We start from the raw sequence: 23,414 nt of genomic DNA, 5'->3' as shown, positions 1-23,414 counted from the left end.
GGCCCAGCTAGTGCAGGGAAAGCAGCAAGATGGCGGGCGTCGTGCAGGCTGCTCGTCAGGCCACGCAAGCGCGAGGTTGGCTGATCACTGGCTCGCCCGGTGGAGTGCAGCGCAGGACTGCAGTCAGAGTAGGTGCTCTGGGGCTCCTCTGGTCGATGCTGCTGCTATGCGTGCCTAGGCCACGCTAGATCTGAAGCCGCGTCGGCTGTGTCTCTTACGGGAGCTCCGTCGCGGCCTCAACAAGAGCCTAGTGGGGAGCTTAAAACGCAGCCATCGGAGGATCCCGTTGTAGCGTCGTAGGAGGCAGGAGCTAGAACCAGTCAGATGCCAGCTATTTAGAGACCGGGGAATGGGGCTCTTAGAAAGCTGGGAATCGGCGGGGCCGGAGTGACGGAGATTCGCGTCCTACAGTGCCGCCATCTTGGCCACGCCCTTGGAAGTCTCACAATTTAGGTTGTGTAGAAGGTTGAGAAAATTCGCAAAGATGAGCGCAAGTCCGGATTAGAAGAGAAAGAACTTGCTGATGGGGTGAAAACAAAGAAAGGACAGATATTAGGAATATTTGATGTGAAATACAAAGCCAGTTGATCAGCAGTGTGCAAAGAGTGGCATGACTTAGCTGGAGGAGAGGAAAGCAAACAAATAATTGTGCTAAATAGACGAAGAGGATCATGGGAGCGACTGAAAGAAGTGTTCCTTAGCAGAGTTAAGTTAGAGAGGTAAAGTTATAAGTGACAGAGAGGGAGTCAAAGGCATTCAAAATTACATATAGTTTTACGAAGGGACTTTATCTCAGGGGACAGCCAAGGTTGAGGAGGTTTAGCATTATGTTTGAAGGGATAAAAGATAGCACAGATATTCACTCTTCGAGAGAGAAGAGAAAAGGGAGAAGGTATATTAATCTAGATGAGATATGGAAGAGAATGAGTCAACAAAGGGTAAAGTGACTGGGACCAAGGCTGCTAGCAGGATGGAGAAAGAGTTTGCCAAAGGTTTTTTGCAGATACAGCTACAGATAGCAGCACATGAGCAGTACACTTAAAGGCAGAAGATATTATAAAATCATCAGAAGGTGAAATTATAGCTGGATTAGATAGAAAGGTAGGGTAGAAGCAAGAAGAAAAGAAAATAAGATTGAGTGTACCTCAATAATGTTCATAGGCTGGGGCTGCAAAAGTGAACGATCAGAAGATCCCATACAACTGTGTTTAATGGAATCACAGTTGTATTACTTGAAACCTATAAATTGAAGTCTCCCAAGACAAATACAGATGAAGTGTGCAGGAAACGTGAACTACCAATTTATTTACAAATACATGTTCAGGAAGGCGACATCAACGGACCTCAGTTACCATTCTTATTTTAAGTCATACCCAGCAAGTAAGGTAATTGGCATAAGGGATTAAACGGAATTTTGCTAGTAGCAACAATTCAGATTATATATATAAAACACTTAAACATCACCAGGGAAGAATGCCATCTGTAAATTTTGAGGTCGTTGATTTACATCTTGCTTATAAATGTGTCTATTAAACGTGTAATGGTTACAAGTATAATGTTGCATCAATGACTTGTCTCTTGCCAAGCACATTGTTGTCTCACTGGCTGCAGATACAGTCAGTGAAGCAACCTATTGGCCGAACCGATGCTCAAAAGTCATAATTGAAAGCTCATGATGTGAAAAATGTATAATCCCGTTCTGGTTTATGGCCCTAAATTCTATCACAAACCTATCTAAGATTTTACCATAAAGTTGCATACATCTGCAGGACCCTTATTTCACCTGCTTGGAGCCCCAGCTGCAGCTGCTGTGTCCATAACTTGACAACACTCCATATGTGGCTTCCAGAACTGAACATAGTATGCAAGATAAAGTAGCCTTGCCGTACCTTATAAATAAATTGCAAGTCTCAGCGACTTTTGTTACCATGTAGAGGAGCAAGGCTGAAGTAATAGATTTTTGTAATGTGAATGTTTTTACATTGTTATACCAGAGTTCGCTGACACATTCCTGTAGCACTCTGATGCCAAGTGAGAACCGGTTCAATTAATTCTGGCGCCAGTGTTTTGTGTTAGCAGCCTTTTTTTTCTCACTATAGTCTTTAGTTTCGAAAATAAAATAAAAATTTACATTCTTTTTTTCTTTTTGTAAAAATATGCATTCTGTCAGTAAACAATCGTTACCACCACCATATTGTTTTACCACAAAGGAAAATCCTTAAGATGTAACAGATTTTAGAAATTGAATCATAAGTGTCAAGCCACGTATGCCCATCCATCTTTTATTTTTTTAAATGATGGGCATTTCTTTTAAATGCTTTCTTTGTGTGCACTCACTACTGCACTCCATACAACTTTAATATGTGTTGCAAACAAAATGCTTTATAAAATGTTTGTCTATCAATTTTACATGTTATGAACTTAACAATGGTAAATCCTATTCCAGGCTCCAAAAAGACAGATAGCTCTTCTGGCGGTACAAAACCTGGTAAGGAGTCTTCCACTGGCTGCAGCTCTCCAGCTGTACCCTGCCCTTCTCTTTGGGTCTCTGCTTCCAGCGCTCTTGACTCGCTGGCACTTACTCAGTGCCCTTTTACCTAACCCATTCTCCTGCACGGGCTGAGAGGACATACTACAGTGTAAACCTCTGCTTCTCTTCCTTTGGATGTAACTCCTTGCTTTGTTCAAACCTGTTGAGCTGCGTCTCCTTTGTGCATGGTGTTGCTAACTTTTTCTCACTCATTACTGATGACGATTAACTGGGCTCCTGTATCCACTGCTCCTGTGTTTCACGTCACACTGAGAAATGGGACTAATCCTTTGTTTTAAAGGTAATTGCATCCATATTTAGAGTTTAATTCCAAACATTTATGCTAAAAGTGTATCGGAGGCTGGTTGTGCAAACCCAGCAGTAAGTTGGAAGGCGAGGTACTGTGAATATCTGTGGGTGTGTGAAACGTGAGCTCCTGAAATGGACATGTGGTGCATGGAATCTATCAATCTAATGGATACTTCTACCTGCAGATTCCTCATCTATTGAATTGCCCAAGGCACAAGACTGGATCCGAAGAAACTGCTCTCCTATGCTGGTTGGTGGCATTCAACTCTGCGCCCTTTGATGAGCACCACCATGGAAGTGGCATCACCAGATCCATGGCAAACACAAAGAGATGATGAACTGAGTGCTGAAATTTTTCAAACACTCACCTCCAGTCACAGATCTGGGTTGAGTCCATCATCGTTCTTTAGCTCACTTCGCCACCTCAGTTTAGACCCAGCTATATGCAAATCAGTCTTGATCCTGTGCTTCATGGGAACAGTCCAGCCCAAACTGCCAAGCCATGTCTTCCTCGGACCGGAAACAAGCATCCTGGGACCAGTTTCGGGGTAACACCCCTCTTCAGCCAGGATTGCTTGAATTCAGTGGCAAAGTGAGCAAGGGACCCACGTCAGGGCATACCCTGCCAACTTAGGGCGTACAAAGCAAACACAAAGAGATGATGGACGGAGTGCTGAAACTTTTCATACACTCACCCCCAGTCACCAATCTGGTTTGAATCCATCATCGTTCTTTAGCTCATTTCGCCACCTCAGTTCAGACCCAGCTATATGCAAATCAGTCTTGACCCTGTGCTTCATGGGAACAGTCCAGCCCAAACTGCCAAGCTAGGTCTTCCTCGAACTGGAAACAAGCATCCTGTGACCAGTTTCGGGGTAACACCCCTCTTCAGCCAGGATTGCTTGAATTCAGTGGCAAAGTGAGCAAGGGACCCACATCAGGGCATACCCTGCCAACTTAGGGAGCACAAAGCAAACAGAAAGAGATGATGGATGGAATGCTGAAACTTTTCAAACACTCACCCCCAGTCACAGATCCCGGGTTGAATCCATCATCGTTCTTTAGCTCAATTCGCCACCTCAGTTCAGACCCAGCTATATGCAAATCAGTCTTGACCCTGTGCCTTATGGGAACAATCCAGCCCAAACTGCCAAGCCAGGGGCTGTTAGCCCAAAACCGGTCCCAGGATGCTTGTTTCCGGTCCAGGGAAGACATGGCTTGGCAGTTCGGGCTGGACTGTTCCCACGAGGCATCTCCTTGTGTTTGCTTTGATCACCAGATCCATACAAGCACCACTGTGGCACACATACGTCATTTTCTTTTTTCTGCTTCCATCAGCGTGGATCCTCAGGGCTGCCCTGTTTGCATTATCCCTTCAAGATCATCACTTATCTGCAGTGCTGTCAGTATATAACCCCCTAGATATCCTTCAGTTAAGGTTAGAGTTGTTTCTGTCTAGCCACAAGCGAGTGTCCATTTCAGACCCTCGGAAGGTATTCTTGTGTCGGGGATCAAAGCCCAAGGTCATGTGAAAAATGCACCTTCATACACACAAAAACCATTGAAGAGCAGGATGCCAAGTTGTCTATGGCATGCCTCTGCTGAACATCAGACCTCATGTTGCTGCTAATCCAGGTCCTGCTCCTCATCCACCCGCTTGCCGTTCACCAGCAAATAATCCAAGAAATTGAAGGATAGATCGGAGGAGAGACTCTTTGGTGTAGAGTCAGCACTCCCATTCATACATTTGTTCTCTAGAATGGCAGCACAAGTCCCTCCCTAAAGCTTTGCCAGACCATGCACTGTAGGCAAATGTCTCACAAATGATGCTGGCATTGTTCTGCCATGCTCCCACTGGTGCACACTTGGGCCTCATGGAGCTGCTGAGTCCCCTGCCAGCCTGCCTTGCTTGGCTTTTTTTAGTACTGTTTCTGCACTGTGCTTTCACCGAAGGCCTCACCGGATGTACCCCTAAAAGCACCGTTGTCTCCTGTAACTAATTTTTCTGTCAGCAAAGAAATAGTGATATGCTCTAGATGCCATGTTCAGCAGTTAGTGGAGGAGTCTCATTATAGGCCTTTACAAAGGACCAATACTATTGTTGGTTGCTTAACCTATTTGGTTCAGATTCAGATGCCTGAATTGCTACCACATAACAGTGATGATAGCATTGAGGTGGGCAATCTTTGCACTCCTGCAAACACTGCTATCGTTGAATATTTGGCCCTACAGAATGTGAGGAGCCTAGGTATCTCTCTAGACGTGGCCATGGAGTGCTATTTGCCATGGGGCCCATGCTTTCATTGATTGAAGCCTTAACGCAGTCTATTCTATTTTAATTTTGTGGGTCAAGCCATCATTTGCTCCAGCTATGTACCGCCAGGTTCACTCCCATTGCCAGCCGCTCATCCCTCACCAGAGAGTCTTGTAGCGCAGACAAGTTACACCTCTATGCAGAACTTGGCTCATTTCCTATTGCTCCCCTGGCCATGGAGCCAATAAGATAGAGGCCATAATGAAAAAGTTTTTTAATCATGACGCCTAACATTGCGTTCCTCAAATGTGACCTGCCTCCTATCCTGCTGCCCCTATGCGCTGTGGAGAGGTCTCAGATGGTTGCTCCAAATGTTTTGCACAGATCCATTCGGAAAGAGTACTTTTCAAGTGGATCGTTTTGTGCATTAAGACTCACTGTGCTGTTGTCAAGAACGAGCCTGAAGTGGGCATCAAGGCCCATTCCACCTAGGGGAAGGCCCCTTTTTCGATGTTCTCCCGTTGTGCTCTATTCTGGACATCTGTCAGAATAGGAACACTACTTTCGTCTACATTGGTATCTTTACCAAATATTCCTTCCTTGGTTCTGCAAGCATAGCCCCTTTGCAAGCTCTGGTCTGTAGGTTTTTTCGGTTTGACTATTTCATCAGACTCTCCACGATGGAAGTACTGCTCTTGTATGGATTGAAGAGGGGCGACATCTGCAGGTAGAAGTATTCATCAAAAGAACAGGTTACTTACCTTTGGTAATGATCTTTCAGGTGCTGCACGTTCCTCCGTGATCCTGTGCCCATATCTGATGATGGGTATTGAGTACAATAATAAGGCCCCACTTGAAGATTGATGCAGTGAATGGCATCTTCCTCTGTGGACATGGGAAAACAAACAGGATGTCGCTTATATGATTCCGGTGATGTCATTTATAGAGTGATGCCTGGTGTAGTGACTATAACAGCACTTAATCACGAAGAAGAGCAGTTTCAACATTTTCAGATCCAATCTGGCACTTCGGGAGGTTCAAAAAGCGATGATTCTGCGGGAAGCTATGCAGTATCTACGAGAAATATTGTTATTGAATATAAGAAACTACATCGTTTGTGATATAGTGGCCGCTTCTAAAACGTTTGTGTAAACTTTGACAGGACTGTGTACTGCTCTCTTTCTAAGTTAGTGGGTTACTTAGTGCAGTGCACCACTTTGGCTTTTGCAGTATAGATGTTCGACATGCTCGGTTTGCCACCACGCCGCACATGAATGTCAATGTCCACACTATCCTTGCATGAATAGTGTGCATAATCGGGTAAATGCACATTTATACTTGGAGGTTTCATGCAGAAGGGGACTGCGTTTGTACTCAGTGGTGGCATACACTGCCCTCTGTTTCTAAGGCTCAGGAGTATAGCAAGAATAATTGTTTCTGTTCTGGTTGAGACTTTCCAAGGTGACAGAGATGTGGATATGGCTTTAGAACTTGTTTGCGGAGTGCTTTGAGTAAAAGGTTTCTAGTATTATGTGGGCTGATGAGCAGTGTTCAATGTGGTTAGCTTGGGTTGGATGACTGAGGAAATCGGACACCATATCAAGTAATGTGGACTTTTCTCTGTGTTGAGACATTTATTGTATGATGTGTTGTCGTTTGTGGCGGCCTATATTGTGTTCTTTTTGTAGGAATATCCAGGTTGGTTCTGCATTGAGTGACATTTTTTTGCCAAACACTGACTACGGGAGAATTTGTTCAGACATTTTATTTTTATTATTATTTGAGCCCCATGTTGCACAAGGACAGTTATTGCTTATTATAGCTTTTGAATTATTTTTGCTACCAGTAGTTGAGCGTGCCATGAAAAGAGAAGTGGTAAAATGTCTTGACCATTAGATCGTTGCAGTTTGTAGTACAGACTGTGTGTGACGGATATCCAGTCCGACGAAATATAAATCCCATAGGTTAAAATGGGATGTATATTTCGACCGACGGGATATCTGTCACCGTTGTGATGGCGTGACCTGTCCGCCAAGATCTAAATCAGGCCCTTTAGTGTTGAGAGCAAAGCTGCTTTATTGATGCATCGTTGATGTGCGGAAGAGCAGTATGTCTCGTTGCATCTGGCCCTGTGAGCAGAAGATGGGAGTAGAAGGACTGAATGAACATGAGTGTTGCTGAAGAAGTGTGATTCACATTATAGTTCCACAGCGAGCACTGATAGAGTGAATAGTGTGTGGAAAAATGTAGTCCTAGTAAGGCTCAAGATAGCAAGTTTTGACCAGACTGTTTCAAGCTTAATGCCTCATTCTAGAGGTTTTTTTTGTATAGAAGGTTTTGATATGGCAGGGATGGCAAAACACTACAGCAGTTGCTTCAGACTATGCTAGACCATCTTTAGGTGCCTGGTGTTTAAAGATGTTTGGGGCTTTATATTCTCAAGTATCGTTTACTGTTTGATGCTTTGTGTCCTGACTTCATTTTCAAAGTCACGCTAAAAGTTGGAGGACCTTTTTCGTCCTTCGTTTTACAGTGATATATTTTTTCGATGTTATTTGTTTCAAGCAAATGTGCAAGATATAATATTCATAGTCACTTTGTGATATTTGCAAACCTAAAGTGAAACAGAGTGAACCAGGCCCTGGTTTAAATGATCTTCAAATAGGAGACGTGGTTGCTGGTGGGTGTTCATGTATCTGGTGGTTGAGTAGGTGAGCCACAGGTAAAGGAAGGTGCTGGCCACGTGGAGATGTATGATCCAGATGAGTCTGGAGTCCTTGGAGTTGATAATGAGAATTAAAGAGAACTAGAGAAAACGTTGAATTGAAATCCCTTACAGAAATTTTATTTTTTAATCTACGAATCTGAATATTAATGGAATTATATTTTTGTTGTCGGTGATTGAGGGGCGGTTGTGGCTTTTGAAAGACTAAACTTTGCCTGGTGGGAATAAACTACACTAACAGTACCACTTCAACGTTGAGACAAGTGGAGGACAATTAAAAGAAAAACAGAGTCTGATGTGATTTTTTGTAACGGAAAAAATAACCATTCTGTGGTTGTGTTTTTGTGGGGGTTTGCCAAATTTGCTTTTGCAATGTAATGTGCAGCAGTTAAGGGACAACATGATCTATGAGGGGATATCTTGTCCCCAACCACATTTTGCAGTCGGTTTTGCTCATTTATAATAAAAATAAAGAGCCTAAAGACTTGACAGCACGATTCAATGGGTGTGCGGGGGGGGGGGGTCAGAATATACTAGCACATGTGTCCTTCTTGCTTGCCCCCTCCCTAACAAAGAGGGAGAGATGGCCTTTTCAAAACACTCTCGTTGGAACTGTGTGTCTTTCTTCGCCTCTCCTCCCTCTACGATGGCCATCTCAATTTCATCATGGACTTTGTTTCCGGTCGTGGAATTTTTCTCACAATCTAATGTTTTGTGGCTGCTAGATGCTTGGTTTGGTTCTATTGAATTTATTACAGTAATACATCTCAATGCAGTGATTTTCCAAAGGACTAGGAACAGTGTCCATGAAAACATGGAATGAGCTGGTCACCCTACCTTCTATAAACATTATATTTTAAATCATTTTGTGCACATAAGCTAAAATTGCAACACAACGTTCTCAGAACCAGGCAACGTTATAAATGTAATGGTTATGTAAACTGCTATATTTGTTTTTTATATTTACCACACTTCGTTTATTATAGAAAGTGCTCAATATTCAAGCTTAAAATCTAGGATTTTTCAACGTTGCACTGTCAGGAATGGTGAATCCCCATGTGTTTTGAAAAAAAGCCTGGATAGATGTATGTTGAACTTGTGGCTGAAAATAGGATCATGAATACATTTTGGTTAAAATGGACTATGGATGAAATTTGGAGAAAATAAAATGGATTATCAATGAAAAATAGTGTTGGTACTTAATGATTCGTGAGTTGATCTCATTTCATGGCTGTGCATCCTCGGTTGAGACCAGACGTGATTCCAGCTATTCATGTATGCCAGCATGTGGTGCGGTTACACTCCGCCGTTACCTCGCACCGCCACCACAAGTGACGTGGCACAGCAGCATATAGGCCTGCGAGCTGACATCAGTTCCTTTCTTTCCCCTCCCATCCACACTGATCCAGAGCTCAGCCCCCTACTTTGTCAGGTTCCAGTGCTTGATCTGTTAAATAAATAAGTGCCAGGGCTCTCGTGACGAGGCCGCTTCAGCTTTCACCACACATGCCCCTGCGATGCTGGCAATGATAGTAAAAACACAATTACTAACCATCAAACTCTTACAAGTGTGACAATTCAGACTATTTCAGGCCCCCAAGGCTATACGAATGGCTTGGACGACCAGTGATAGCCATTTTGACTATATATTAAATTAATAATTAACTGTTGTTGTGGTCATATCTAAATTAGCCAGGTAGCAATAACTAGTGCTGGTGTTGACAATTAAGTGCCGGTGCAGAGCACCAGAAACCACCAGCTCAAATTAAACACTTGTTTTAACGTATACCAAAATCTTTTTCTACAGAAAGTGAGCCAGGAAAAATGTCTCTCTGAAAATGACAGGCTTCAAATCATGCCGCGACCGCCGGAAACCGATGTCATCACAGATCTGCATGATGTCTGCCAGTGGTGTCTAGAGTCTAGGCAATACTCAAGGTGATGCAACATGTGCTTCCTGATGCACCCTAATGCCACCAGGCAGTGGGACAAAGGCAAAACTATATATCACTGAGCACAAACATTGAGTCTGGTCTCACTCCTTAGGGTCTGACCTTCTCCTTCTCCAACTCAATATTTGGTTCTTCTCCAGATCCTGGTCTCGCTCAAAGTCTCTGACTTTGGACAAGTCGAAGTCCAAGACAAATCATGTCACAGGGAAACATCTGGAACAACGATGCCAGAGCCACGAGTTCCTGAAGCTCGTAAGCTGAACAACAACTTGCCCGAACAAAGACTTTTCCTTAACCACGCATGTGGGTGGTTAAGGCAAAGTCGGTCTAGTGTTCGGGATGGGCAGGGAGAGAGGAGCTTGAGAAAGCGAACAGGACAGGTAAGAGGGGTTCGGAGTATTTTTTTAGAAGGTGGGGGGTTCGGGGTAGTTTTTTTGAGGTTTGGGGTAGTTTTTAGGGGGTGGGGGTTTAGGTTAGTTTTTAGTGGGTGGGGGTTCAGGGTAGTTAAAGAGGGTGGGGGTTCGGGGTAGTTTTTAGGGGTGGGAGGTGTTTGGGGAAGTTTTTAGAGGGTGGGGGTTTGGGTAGTTTTTAGGGGTGGGGGTTTAGGGTAGTTTTTAGGGGTGGGAGGTGTTTGGGGAAGTTTTTAGGGGGTGGGGGTTTGGGTAGTTTTTAGGTGTGGGGTTCGGAGTAGTTTTTAGGGGATGGTGGTTTGGGTAGTTTTTAGGAGGTTGGGGGGTCTATTTAGGACTCAGGGGGAGAGGTAGGGGGTGGTAACCTTAGCCACAGATAGGCGTTTACAATGCATGCCTTTACCACAAAAAGTCATGGTAAAGCAATTTGTGGTTAAGACGCGGTCATTGTAGAGACCGCGTTGTAAAGGTAGGCGGGGTAGAGTAAGTCGTCATTGCAACATACAACCCATGCCACAACACAAGCACAAGAAGTTCAAGAGGGGCAAGTCTCTGTTTCAGTCCTCCCATGTCAGGGACACGCTATGCAGTCGGCACGTCAAATCTAACTGTGAGCCTCACATTATAGACTTAGTTCTGAAAGTAATAGGTGTTTCAATGGGGCACCCGGGCTTAAGAAAATCACAAAATTCTACATTTCTTGTTAATTTTGAATGCCTTAAACCCTAAAGTACCTACGAGGAAGACATGTACACAATAAGAAGCCTTGCGCAGTGCTGTTTCTTAATAGTGCTTTGAAAAGTTGTTTAGTGTGATCAAAGGGTAACATAACAGGATCCACCAAATAAATGCGGCATACCTTTTAATCCAGATGCTTGTATGTTAGGGTGTGATTTCTGCAAAATTGGATATGGGTCACACAATCTGTTTCACTCTAGAAGACATATGGTACAATTTAATTGAAATTGATGCATTATCCATACAAGCCAAAATGATTTATTGTTGGGGAATAACATTTTGAACAGAGACCTCTAAATGTGTATAGTTCTTTTTTTTATCTTAAGAAACTCGTGCATTTTTATAGGTCTAGAAGCCCTTTTATACTTGTGTGTTAAAACGTCAAACTTGTTAGGCAGTAATTTCAATAGGATGTGTTACATAACTCTCTTTCATTACATCCATGCCACATAATTTGACTGATTGCCAAATAATTTAGTCACTCTTGAGCCCTAATTTGAACCTCCACTGCCCCAAAATTCCTGTGGTCCTGACTGTAGTTGTAGTGAAAGCTGTACAAAGGATACACTTTGGAAGGTAGGATTTAATTACGACAATGGAACCTCTGTCACACCCAGGGGTGCAGTTAGATGCAGGCAGCGGGTACTGTGCTCACTACTGCATGAGGCTGTCTGCTGCCAGGTACCTATTGGGTACAATACCAACACTAAGTAAGGGCTTTGGTTCAGCGGCAGTGCTTTAAATGGGCCGGTACAGAGTACCGGCACTTTATTTTGAGAGGGAGAGTACCTGCACCTTAATTGGAGAGTACTGGCCCTTTTCAGAAACAAGCAGGTACCCATTTCAAGAACTGGTTCAGCCCAATGCTCGTCATTTTTAGGTCTCGCCTGAGCCAGCGCATGCGCTGCTCGGAGAGACATTTAGTAGGGGCTTTAAAAAGTGCTATCACAAGCTGCTTTGACTGGCTTAGCGCTTATGTTCACACGCGTGCACGCGCGCAACCGCCAGCATTATCTGTCTTTCCTCTCACTTGATGGCTTCCTCAACGCTCCTCCGTCCCTCCCCTGCCGCATCGCGCTGCTTTCACTTTCGCGCTCAGCCAATGCTTGTTTCGTTTGATCCTGCGCGCACCCTCCCGTCCTTTAAGGTCGCGCTGGTCCGCTGACTGCCTTCTTCTATGACTGCTGCCACATGCTCTCTCCGCTCTCCTCTCTCACCGCCTCCGCGGTGACTGAGACTGGTACCGCTCACTGAGTGTAGTTTGCTTCGTGCGCTCTCCCCGTGCGTCGCTACTCACTCACTGCTGGGCCTGCTACTGACTATTTCTGCTTCTACAGCGGCCGCTTGTGCACTCGCGAAGCCGCCCCTCTCTGGCAAGCCTTTACCGGGTGTCGCCTGCCTATTGGCCTGCCAAATGCTCCACGTTGCTGCTCCTCACCTCACATATGGTCCCGTGGACGATGTTTCGCCACCGGACGCCCCACTGCTCAGTCTGTAAGCTCGGCCCGCTGTCACGCTGCTGGTTCTTCCGCCTTGTTTTAATTAGTTTTACAGAGTGCGCACGCGCGCATTTATATAGCGCAAACTCGACCCGAAGGCATTGGAGCGCTTTACACGCGCACCAGTTTACATGCAGCTCGACTTGTTCGCCTTTGAGAGAATGCGCTAGTGCATGCGCTCTCGCTTGCAAGATTCTTGTATGTTTTAGTGGGCTGACTTGGAACCTGCCTTTTGTTTTCAGCATTGTCACTCTTATTTTCTGCCTTCTAGTTGGGCAGTTGCTTGCCATGCGTCACTTCCTTTTTTGTCAGCGGCGCATGCACCTACCACAGATTAATCAAACTTAATTAACTTGCCTCAGCTACTCGCATTGTGATTCAGGTACTGTTTCTTTGTTTAAAAAAAAAAAACATTATGACTAGATCAATGCTGGCTGCGTCATTGTGTTTTATTTTTTTTACATTCCCCCACCGGTTTTTTCTCTCCCTGCGCGCACTCATCTTGCTTCTCCCTCCTGAGCCTTCCGTTACTCACCCCCACCCGACTGCCAAAGACAATAGCTCGCCCCAAGGCGCAACCTATTGGCTTTGCTAATGCTTTTTCTGCATCTTTTCATCTGCTTCCAGAGCTGGGTGCCCCATAGCCCCTCCCCCCATCTGCCCCCGCCCCCCAAGGATGAGGTTAGAGAATGTTTAAATAGGAAGCTGCATGACACAGCGCCTGGAAACCAGCACAGATGTGGCAGGATATCTCAGGCAGCATTTGCAAACTGTAATTTGAGCAGCACGTGTCACTTACACAGGATTCCTCAATGCTGCCGCTTATCTCTCTGGTGAAAAGGCCTGCAGCAACTGCCCCATTTTATGGCCACTTCTTGTTGCTATTCACAAATATGATCATGGCCCATTCCTAATCTAGAAACGGTTGGAAAATATGTTTCCTGTGGGAAAGCAAGTGTTGGGACAAGTGCACTTGTGTTAAACATTTACACATAATTAAGCTTTTGAATATTCGTGAAAAGCTGCAACTTTTATGAAGATCCCCAGTGGAAATGTTAGTAAATTACAACAAACAAACAAGCATTGACATAGCCAATAGGTCTCGCCTTTGGGACCGTATAAGCGTTTAGCAATGCAACAGTTGGTGTTGTTGCAATAAGGATATTGTGCTGCATAACTAAATACTTATAAGGTCCCAAAAGCGAGACTTTTTGGCCATGCCAATGCTTGTTTGGGTTTTGTTCTCAGTCTCTATTGCTTGTTTCTTATTCAATGGATTTTCTTCCTCTTCTTCAGTTTGCCCCTCCACTGGAGCACAGCTTCTTCACCATCCTTCGGACTGGATTACTTGGGTTCTTCCATGAGTCACATCAAGGAGCTACCTTTTTTTGCATTCCTTGGGACTGTATGCGTTTTCTTGCACTCTTACATGTGCTACCCCCCACATCCCCACTCTCGCCATGTTGCTCCATGTCGTCTTACTGTATTTCATAGCTGGTCCCCAAGAGCACAGCAACGAGTATACTTTTGCAGAGGTTTGACTAAAGAGCAGAAGTTACAGATTTGTTTTTTTTTTTATCTCCTTTGTTACACACGTCACACAGGCAGTGTTTATGGCACTGGGAGAGGGATGAGCTGCTGCACCCACTCATTTATTTAATGCAATTTTATATAGCGTGGATTTTACCCAAAGGTGTCGGAGCACTTCACAATAGAATCACGAAAGTTACATGAGGAAATTTACATACTTGCACAAAAATCAAAAACACAATAGGATTAGGATCGTACAGGCATAGATTACATATTTACAACATTGTAATAATTTCCTTTAGGAACATGAAGAAGGATGTATTATTCTGGAAGTGTCTTTGAAGAGAAGAGATTTGAGGTCGGTTTTGAAAGTTCGGATAGAGGTGATGGTACGGAGTAGTGAAGGAAGCGAGTACCAGATTCCGACCGCATTGCATGAGAAGGTTTGAGCCATCGAATGTGGCGTCACTAGGGTTGGTGTCACCCGGTGCGGGTAACTCATGGTGTCACCCCCTCATGACTTACCGCATGGACCTCCTCCGCTCCGAGTCCGCCAGTGGACACGGTTGGCAAATAACGGGACCATACAGAATCCTTAGTAACGTTTGTAAATGTAGGTCCTATATTTACAAAGGCCATAGAAGAAAAATTGAATTCAACAAGGTGCACGGGTGGTCGCAATGCAAGTTGTTTGTGATGCATGATGTAACGGCGCTACAGCACTCCTTCCTCCATTATCAAGTCTAGAGAAGTAGGTTATAGATCAGGGAGGGGGCCGAAATGACAGGAGATGGGGCGGCTCTCTTTGTAACATGAAAGAAGCTCAGGATTGAACACCAAAAATTGATCTAAAAGTCATAAAAACGCAGTTTGAACATATTGAGAAATCACATGTAAAGTGAAAGAACGGGTAAAATTGCAAGCTTGAATGCAGCTATTCCCCCTGCTCTGCGGGCCCTGTCTTTGTGCAGCAACAGGATGATATAGCAGCTTCCAACAAAAATCTAATTGTCTTTCGGAACTTTTGCAGTCATTGTTGTTTAGCAATAAAAGTGCGCTTCTTTGTTGCAAAATGAAAAATGAAAGCAGAGGAAGCCCTGTCAATCAGGCCCTGCTCCAGGAATTCTTTGTTGGGTGGGCCAAAGGTGCATTTGGGTGGGCCACTGCGGACCCAATTTGTCTTCTTCTAGCCTACAAGCCCTAGATTAGATTATATCTACTTGCAATCAGTCACCAGTATACAACGGATCAATTCTGTGTGTATACAGAGCATGTGGAGAGTTATTTGAAAGTAAGAGCGATGTCTGGATGTAAGTGCAAACCCTCAAATTCCAACAGGCCAGGTTTTAACACAAGTACTTCCAGGCCCGATTATCCACTTTTCGACAATCCCACTCCTGTGTACCTTATCTCACAGCTGACCTTCGGGCCCCAGCCCCATATCAGCCCCATATCAGCCCCATCCAGCTCTACTTTCATTATTCCCGTAAAAAACATTAGCAAAATTACCTTCAAACTTAAAACATTAAATATAGCAGTAAATATAATTAGCACGCACTTTAAAATATGTTCCACAGTTGCCCTAATGACCTGATTGCTAATTAAATAAAAACAGAAAGGCAATGACAGGGCCGGTTTTCTCGCTAGTATGTAATTCCGTCTACAGGGAATGTCACATGAGCCAATGAGGATTACAAGATGTAGGAATCACATGTCATCCATACTGGTGGGCAGTAAATTTAAAGAGGGTTTGGGCTGGGGAAGCACAAACTCAGGATTTAAAGCATACCGTAGTGGTTGGGGCTTGGCTTTACTAATAAAAATGCATATCGGCCCAAACTCTTTTTAGCAACATTAAAATAATGAAAGACTGGGGAATTTCTAACTTTATAGTAACACAAAAAAAGTGAAGCTCTAACTATACCATTCATGTTTGTCTGCAGCTCTTTGATGACAGTTCATAGCCACTGTCCTATGTTAGGATTGTAACTTTTGAACTGCAAGTAACTCAAGAATCTCTGTGACAAAGGCAGTAACCCACTGAGCTATCCAAATAAAATACAGTTTATCTGCATTTCAAAACTACCAACAGGCAAAGGACTGCTCTCCAGCAGGATCATTAATCACCAGTTCTCTGGACATGTTTTATTGTTGCCTTGCATCCATGGCCATGATAATGTGCCTTGCTGGGCCTGTGCAGATTTTTAAAATAAAAACAAACAGTACCACATTCTCTGACCTACTGCAGTACTCCTTGTGTCCTAGCCTGATCTGATAAGCAGCTGTAGGAGTCAGGAAAGGTGAATCAGAAAAACAAACTTCTTTTCTCAAATGCTGAACAGAAATGGAAATATCCACGCAGCAGCACAGGACGGTAGGCAAAAGTTACTCGGTGTCAAATAGGCAATAGTAATACCAATACGCAATAATAGGCCACAGTACTACACAGCCATAGCAAGAAGTTAGGGCGATGTACTCTTAATTCCGGCACAAATTCTCTACAGACCCAGCCTGGGCTTAGTATGGAAAAGAGGGAGGAATGCGTAATTCCCACCGCTCAGCTCTCAGTGTCTCCTAAATTGCTCTGTGGTGCTCATGACAGAAACGTCTCGAGCAATACTGCTAATTGGAAGACTGCTTCATGGGATGGCGGGGGAGACGCAGGTGGTGTCAATGCCGTCGAGAGAATGTCGTCGAAAACAAAGGAACTTCCAAAATATTTGTAAATGTCTCCAAGTTTGACATGTTACAGATAAGTACAAATGAAGGGCTGTATATAGCTGGTGTGTGCTGCTCGCTGTTGTGCAGTCCGCGTGAGCTACGTCCATTTCAACGCCTTGTAGGGGGTAGTAAGCGAAATTACAGTCTTTTAAAGGTCACATTTATTTAGCAGTTTAGCAGCACCGCTGGAGGAAAGTATTCCTGTGTGAAGGCATGTTTGCAGACTGAATTGTACAAAAAAGCAATGACTGTTTGCCATGAACACTGAGGGAATATGTCTCGACAAACACACTCACCTGCTGAGTTGGTGTTGGTGGCAGACAGGGGGGGGGACTACCTCAGTCGGCGCCGGCAGCTAGCCTTAAACCAGGTTCCGCTCCGGCTCCTGTCCTTAGAATAAAATTAAATTATAGCGGCGACGTGAGACGAGACCTCCTCACCTCCCGAGTCCTCGGCGCCCCTCGTGATGCACTTGGGGCCCAATGCGCATGCGGGATTCGGATTCCCGTATTCCAAAACATTAAAGCAACATTGCCGACTGCACCCCTCTAGTGACAACGTCACTGCCGAGGCGCGCAGATGCGGCGGAGGAGGAGACAGTGCGCGCTGCACACAGGCACCTCCTCCTGCTCAATAGAAGTTAGGTTGCGTCGTCGTTGCGTTTCTGGTTTGTTCTGCAGTACTGCTCTGCAGTCTGCACCACACCGACCGGACCGGCCCTTTGGTGTCACCCCCCGTGAGGGTGTCACCCGGTGCGGTCCGCACCCCCATAATGACACCACTGCCATCGATCTTTCCCTTTTGAAGGTGGGGGATTCAAGCAGTAGATTTTCCGCATTACGTGTAGGTCTAGAGCCTCCAGAGATTTAAAGTTTCTTTGCCAGGTATCGCGGGGACGAAGTGTGCAAGGCTTTGTGGGTGATACAGGCAATCTTGTAAAATGATCTTGCTTCGATGGGAAGCCATTGAAGAGAAAACAGTATGGGTGTCAGCCCGCATTTGGGCAAGTGATGTGCCCCAGGCTGAGACCGAACATCAAATACCTGAAGTATTTGTTCCAGTTCTGAGCTGGTATTGGCAAGCTTTCCTCTTTAAATGTGGATGCTTCCTTATTCAGAGCCCCACTCAGCTCTTATGTTATTTTAACCACTTACAATTAATCTTCTGTTTTATTTTGTACTTTTCCACGTACAGCACGATTTTTTAAAATTGTTTTCAGTTTCCTGCGTGAAATGTTTTCGAAAAATAAACCTTGGCGTTTAGAAAGATTGAAAATACGGAATTTAGTGTTGAGCGTCGAGGTGCCTTAAGATGTATGTGCGTTTCCTCAGTATTTCTGAGTTTTTTTCCTTTCAGTTTTTATAAACCATGCTTTATGAGTGAGCTTTGGAAAACCCAATAGCTTGACATTCGCATTATGAAGGCGCGACAGACCGCTTCGCTTATGCTTGTTCGGCACTGGGACGTATATTTCATCACTAGCATGTGACTCGGAGAAGGAAAAGTCAGAACAAGGAGAAGGAAGGAGGAAAACAGTGACCTATTGAGACAGCAGGAATGAAAAAGAGTCTGCAAGAGGAAGCAAAAGACGAAAGGTGCAGGGCAGTGGGAGAAAGAGGCAGGAGGTGGAATCACCTGCAAGAGGAAGAAAGACGAAAGGTGCAGGGCAGTGGGAGAAAGAGGCATGAGGTGGAATGAAGGCTGGCCTGAAAAACTTTGCACACTGTCACTTTTTCTATTTTATTTCATTTTTCTACTTATTAAGCACTAGTTTGATTCACAATACTGCAAACGCAACCACAATTTAATGGGGCACTGGAAACTGCAATTCACAGCAGCTGTTACTGTCTAATGGTTATCATTTGAAAGCTTAAGCTGCATTTCTGAAATTCAAGTGCAACTAAATATGGTATTATTTTTGCATGAACATCTGGTTAATAGTAAACATATCACAGAATCTTATGGCTGATAAGGGCAACAGTTTTACCTCGCCTGCCCTTGTACTGGTCCACTCTGCACATGCACTCTTGAGAGTTGCTGTGCACTGTATACATCTATATAACATAACATGCAAGGCATCCGCAGGCACCAGCTTTGCTCTTTTCTTAGCACTGTGCTTTGCCAGCATTCACTACGGAGAAGTGCCATAGAAGCCCGGGTACTCACACTTGACCAGAGGCGCAACTAGAGCCAAATTTCTGGGGGACGGGGGCTGACTCCTCCAGCAATATGCCTAGTGGAGATGCATGGGCTCTAAGAAAGGGTGAAAAACCACAAAGCCTCGTTAAACACGGAAATGGTCTTTTAAAGACCTGTGAAGTACTCGGGTGTGGCTGTGTGTGCGCCTTGGAAGCCGTCTCATCCTAGGCTACCACACATGACGGGGGTGGGGGGGCTGAAGCCCTTTGAGCCCAATGGGTGTTGCGTGCCTGCACTTCACACACATGAACACAAAATGACACTTGTGGACACGCACTTGTCTTCACCAACATATTGACAATGACGGGCACTAGATGCCTCTCAGACTCTTTCAAGGAACTCATAACATGTTTTCTGCTGAAGTTAGGACATTTGGGGGAAGAAAAATGCAGGCGGGGCGTAGATTTGTAGACCATGTAGGACAAGACTTTTGAAGAGGTTAGACTGGGCAGTGAGCAGCCAGGGGAGATTAAGAGAGAAGTGCAGCAATGGAGACTACAAGTAAAGCAGGCCCAGGGTTTGGTTTCGAAAAAATCGGAAAGGAATAAAAGTGAGAATCTGGAAGTCCTGGTAGAACTGAGCCACATCAGTGAAGGAGTCAAAGAATTGGGCGCAAGAAAGTAGGTTTGCAGAATCAAAAAGCAAAGCATGGTACCTTTTTGGGTCATTTTAGCTTTTTCTGTTTTGAGCTAGATCTGGTTTACAGTGAGAGTACCCAGACTGGTGGGACACCTCTTGGGGGTCCAGGATTCACTCAGGCTGGCTCCAGGTGTCGGTTCAGGATGGTGGGAGATTTATGTTCTTGTGACTCTGAACAGGAGGCCAGCAAAATAGCCCTTGGACTCCTCTCTAGTAGACCAGAGTACAGATGAAGATGCAGGGCTCAACAGCAGTGCTGGCCTCTGAGTGTTCAAGGCAGGCTCCAGGCAGCAAAGCAGTCCTTCCAGGCACAGCAGCAGTCTGGCAGAGTGCACAGCTGGTCACAGCAGCAGGCTGTCCTCTGAGAGTCCTTCTGCAGGTCCAGTAGAGAACTGACGAGTGGGTCTGAAGGTCGGATTTTTCATTTTTATTTTGTTATTTATTATTCTAGTGGCTGGGAACATCGGGTTTTTTAGACCTATTTGAAGGCTTTTCTATTTTCAGTTAGTAGTTTATAGTAAATTGAAGTGCTTGGAGTGGTGTGTCCATTCACACTGCAAGAGATGGATTTGTCCGTGCCAAGAGGGCTGCGCATGTCACTGTGTTGCACAAATTATTCTTAAACATATCATTTACAGTTAAAATGGGAACGTAAAATAAAAACGATTTGTTCTGAGGACAGCTGAACTGCCTAAAAATGTTGCTGCTCATGTTAGACTGCAGCTCAGCACATGGCAGTACAATCTTTCCTTAAAACAACACCCGTAGATTGGAGAAGTGCCTAACCCTTCATTGTGAAGGTTTGCACTTGCAAATTGCTCAGTCTAAATTTCTTAAACAGATGACAAAATAGTGGGACGGGTAGTAAACCTAGAATCCACATTCTTCATGAAATTTTATTTCCAAGTATTTTATAAGCATTGAATTACAGGAAGCCAGCTCCTTTTGCTTGCAGGTAGCCATCTCCAGTAGGAACACTTTATCACCTCTTTAGTACGCTTGATGTTTTCCGGCATCCAAAATTGTAACTGCTTGAGCAGAGTTTGCACCTCCTATACACCCTTAGCCGAGGTATTATGTGGCGTGTCCAGCAATATTATGGATCTTAAGATAACTTTATCAATTTAGGCTCATCCTGATCCTTAACCACAGGAGCTGTGATCTGAGACCAGTAGATTCTCAAACTTAACGGATTCCAAATTCTGCTGTTACGCAGATTGGTGGGGTGCTTCCGGTCATGCCTATTAGTATCTTAAGAAATTTCAGCTCAGCGACTTATATGTAGGTCCTCAAACTTGGGTACCTTAAAGCTCCTAACTTTGTAAAACTCTAAGGCTTTTTTTTTTGGGAAACTTTGTGTTCGAGGCATATGAGCTGCAGATTACACACTATGCATAGATCGCCATCTGGTTTGGGCCCGGATGTTTGCACTTGTTTTTATCCTGGAAAGTCTTTGGAAGTCACGAGATAGGTGACTCCTCCTTTAGATCATAATGCGCATGGGCATCGGCTCCATCCTTAGATTGTTTTTTTCCGCCATCGGGCTCGGATGGGTTTCTCGCGCTCCAGTTCGTAACCATTTCCATTTTTTTCTTTCGGTGCGCAATCCTTCCCTTTTCGACGGTATTGTCTCGATTGCGTTTTCCCAATCCACGCGACTCTCAACAACTTAGAAGTCTTAGATTCCGGTCGTCGACGAAGGCCTTCGGGCCTACCTGGGCTTTATTATCTGGCTCATGGAAAGGACACCATTCAAAAAGTGTCCTCGATGTGGGTCGAAGTTTCCCCACGCCGATCTTCATGAGGTGTGCAACCTCTGCCTCTCACCGGAGCATGAGTCCAGAGACTGTCCAGCTTGCGACTCTTTCCGCTCCAAGAAGACGATTCGGGACCGACGAGCTAGAAGAACCATGGCTCGCTCATCGTCTTCGATCCCCTATGACATATTCCAAGAGGGCGTCAATGTGCCAGAGCAGGGGCGGGCCGAAGAAGGCCTTGTCAGCGCCTCCGAAGCCGATGACCCCAACGTCGAGGACATCACTCCAGCACAGAGGGTCGTGAGTACACATGTCGACCCCGACCCCAACCCCTCCTCGACACCGTCTAAAAAGGCTTCGGACACACCTTCACCTTGCACACCAAGAGACTGCTTCCCATGCCCCGCCTCCGGGCCCGGTAAAGATGCCTACTAAGCCTTCAGGTGACTCAGGCTCGAGTCAGCCTACCCTCGTTGCCGAAAAACATCCACAGGCACCGAAAAAGAAGCCGTCCTCCTCCTCATCCACACCGACCGCTGCTTCGATAATCCAAGCACTCGGCGTCGAAGACTGGCACCGGCTCCTCGACACCGACAACACACTCGGAGCCGACCAAAAAACTGCCACCAAAGGGCCCCGACTCCTATGCTTCGAAGCTGAAAAAAAACTTGGAACCGAGGCAACAACAGGTTCCATCGACCAAAGACACTGCAAAACCGCACGGTTCCAAACCCAGAACCGCTAACGAGTCGGTGCCGAAAAAGCCTACGGAACCAGCACCATCGGCACCGTAGGATCTGCCTCCCACAGAAGAACTGTTTCGCCCAGATCCTACCCAAAAAACGATTGTAAAGGATCCTAAGACTGGCCACTTGATGCTTAGCTTCAAGAAGCGACCACTAGATACGCCTGCACCGGCTCCACCACCTAAAAAGAGAGATTTTGCTACCTCTCCATTAAGGATCCCTTCTCCTCTTCCTCCACCTCCTCCTCCCCCTCCTCCTCCCCCTCCTCCTCCTCCTCCTCCTCCCCCTCCTCCTCCTCCTCCTCCTCCCCCTCCTCCTCCCCCTCCTCCCCCACCACACCGCTCTCCTACACCATCCCCTACTCCAGTAGATGATGATGATGATAACACCTCGGATGATGCAGGGGGAGGTGCGGGTGATCAACCACTAGAGGACCCTAGTCCTACTGGCTCCCCAGTTGATTATAGCATCCCAAACGTCCCTTACATCCCACAAGAGGACATCTATCCCTCCAGGCCTTCCCCTTCCCGGCTTTAACCAGTTCCTCCACAGAGATGCCCAGTACCACGGGGTTGACCTACACACAGACGCAAAAGTCCACCTCAATTTTTCCCATGCTTAAGGGAGTCATTAAGCATGCACCAGAGGTCTTTAAAGACCCGGCCAGGGTTCGAGTCATCAACCCTAGGATCGAAAAAAAAGTATAAGGCCGTCCCTAATGATCCAGCCTACATTAAAGACCCCGCACCACTAGACTTCCTTTTAGTCTCCAATGCGCGAAAAAGAGCCAATTCCCAATCATCAGGTGATGCACCGCCACCAGATAAGGAGTCTAAACTCCTGGACGCCTCTGGCAAACGAACTGCGTCACAGGCGGCAAACATATGGCGCATTGCCAATACTCAAGCGCTGTTAGCTAGGTATGACAGGGCACATTATGATGAGCTTGAGTCCATAATGCAGCACCTCCCAGACAGGTATAAAAATAGGGCCAATGAACTCATACAAGATGGTAAAACCATTACTGACACCTCCATCCGTTGTGCCTTAGATGTAGCAGATACCGCCTCAAGGGCAATAAACACAAGTATCCTTCTGCGTAGGCATGCCTGGCTACGCATTTCAGGTTTCAAACCTGAAGACCAGAGCTCCATTCTCAATCAGCCATTCGATGAGTAACACCTATTTGGCCCTAATGTTGATGTATTCCTTGAAAAAATGAAGAAGGATACAGACACAGCGAAATCTATGAGAGCCTTTTAGTCACAAGCCCCCAGACATTCCTTTCGTCGCTCATCCTGAAGGAGCACCCCCAGAGGCTACTCCTCGGATAGCCCCTCCACTTCTTACAAGGCTTCCACCCAATCCACCTTTACTAGAGGTTACCAAAGAGGTAGTTACAGGG

At 45.4% G+C, this 23,414-nt stretch overlaps 1 protein-coding gene across 3 annotated transcripts in view; it reads left to right on the top strand.

Annotated features, from left to right (window-relative positions):
• Window positions 1–23,414, top strand: part of CD99L2 (CD99 molecule like 2) — a 495,976-nt gene that overhangs the window by 346,670 nt on the left and 125,892 nt on the right. For 2 of the 3 annotated variants that reach the window (XM_085608025.1, XM_085608023.1), the window contains one exon: window positions 2,447–2,488. The exons of the other annotated variant lie outside the window; for it this stretch is intronic. In XM_085608025.1, coding sequence (XP_085464151.1) covers window positions 2,447–2,488 — 42 coding nt within the window. The remainder of the gene's footprint in view (window positions 1–2,446; window positions 2,489–23,414) is intronic. 3 annotated transcript variants of the gene reach the window in all.

The sequence above is a fragment of the Triturus cristatus genome, chromosome 5_2, assembly GCF_964204655.1.
Source record: "Triturus cristatus chromosome 5_2, aTriCri1.1, whole genome shotgun sequence".
NCBI lineage: Eukaryota > Metazoa > Chordata > Amphibia > Caudata > Salamandridae > Triturus > Triturus cristatus.
This window is presented reverse-complemented; position numbering and strand designations above follow the sequence as displayed.